Source organism: Arachis ipaensis, chromosome B05 (genome assembly GCF_000816755.2).
Source record: "Arachis ipaensis cultivar K30076 chromosome B05, Araip1.1, whole genome shotgun sequence".
NCBI classification, from domain to species: Eukaryota; Viridiplantae; Streptophyta; class Magnoliopsida; order Fabales; family Fabaceae; genus Arachis; species Arachis ipaensis.
Window position 1 is genome coordinate 147,225,887 of NC_029789.2, and position 1,431 is coordinate 147,227,317.

The 1,431-nt window shown below is 26.4% G+C and overlaps 1 protein-coding gene across 1 annotated transcript in view; it reads right to left on the reverse strand.

The window, feature by feature from the left end:
* The window catches only part of LOC107644847 (actin-depolymerizing factor 12), a 2,229-nt gene continuing 1,443 nt past the window's right edge, over positions 646 to 1,431 (reverse strand). The window contains exon 3 of the mRNA XM_016348784.2: positions 646 to 871. Coding sequence (XP_016204270.2) covers positions 721 to 871 — 151 coding nt within the window. The 3' untranslated portion in view covers positions 646 to 720. The remainder of the gene's footprint in view (positions 872 to 1,431) is intronic.

Below are 1,431 nucleotides of genomic sequence, written 5' to 3' on the forward strand. Positions count from 1 at the left end.
ATTTTAATAAAAAATTAATAAAATTATTTATAATATATAATCTTACATATATTTATATGTCATCTTGTAAGACTCAAAATAAAAATAAAATTAAAACTAATATTAAAAATACTGTAACAATTCAATCAGTTAATAAGTTGCTATAGTATTCATTCATTAAACGATGACTTTCAACCATATTTAGGTATAAGCATTTACTTTTTATAATTGACTAATTAATATATTAAAAATACGTTCTCACATGTTTAATTTTTTAACTATTTAATTTGACACAAAAATAAATAATGAGATTCATCACTTTTTTATCCCTCACTTTTTAGACACATTAGACATAAATTTTACAAGTACCATAGAATTTTCTAGATTAAATTTGTATGCCCTACTAATCTTAGATTATCATCGTTAAGTAAGATTAGTCCTTCCAATTTTCTTTAGTAAGGTGCATTCCTTGATTATCATACATGACAATATATTAAAATAAAAACTAACCATTCAATTACAATAATATCTATCAACAATGACAGATCTATTACACATAATTTCAAGTTTGTAAATGGTAAATAAAAGTAGAGTGCACTGTTACTATATACAATAAACGAACCTATAATACATTGAACTAAAGTTCTGAACTTTTCATCCAAAGGAACAAAGAAAATGAAAGCATCAAAGAAAGAAAATTGAAGAACAATGTTATAGTTATATATTTAGCTAGCTCATTAATTAGTATGCCCTAGCTTTTATGATGTCCATGCTCATTTCACTAGGATCTGTTACTTGCAACTCAACCTGAATACCATCAAGTTCTCTCTTGAACCTGTCTTTGGAGCTCGCATACACCATTTTTTGTCTCACCTTTGCTGAATCTGGAGACCTACACATTAGTTTAGAAACATAAAACAAAGTTAAAGACATCACCCTCACATTTCCATTTCTAGCTATATGTATATGCTCTTTCCTAGAGTTCTATCTTGTACCAAATATTTTCTTATTTGGGTTGTTTGCCATGTATAAATCAAACTTATTGATACTATAATTAAATTGAATGCAATTCTAGGTGAAATTCTTGTGTTTCGAATAAGGTGACGTACAATTATTTTTATGTGAAGTTGTTAGTTAAAAATCGTTAAATGATTTGACATCGTCGACTAAATTGTATCTAAGAATTTTCAACTAGCAACTTCACATGAAAATAACTGCATGTAAATTTCTACGAAAATGTTTGATAGCCAAAGAAAATCAACCAAAAACAGCCATAACTTGTCTTATTTAGCATTCATTAATTGTTGCGACAATTAATAAATACTAAATAAGGCAAATTCTGTCTGTTTTTTTTTTTTGTCTCCCTAGCACTACCCAAATTTCTACCTTTAAATAATCATCAAACTATTAATGTTTATTATTTTATCCTTCAATAAATAATATTCATTTTGG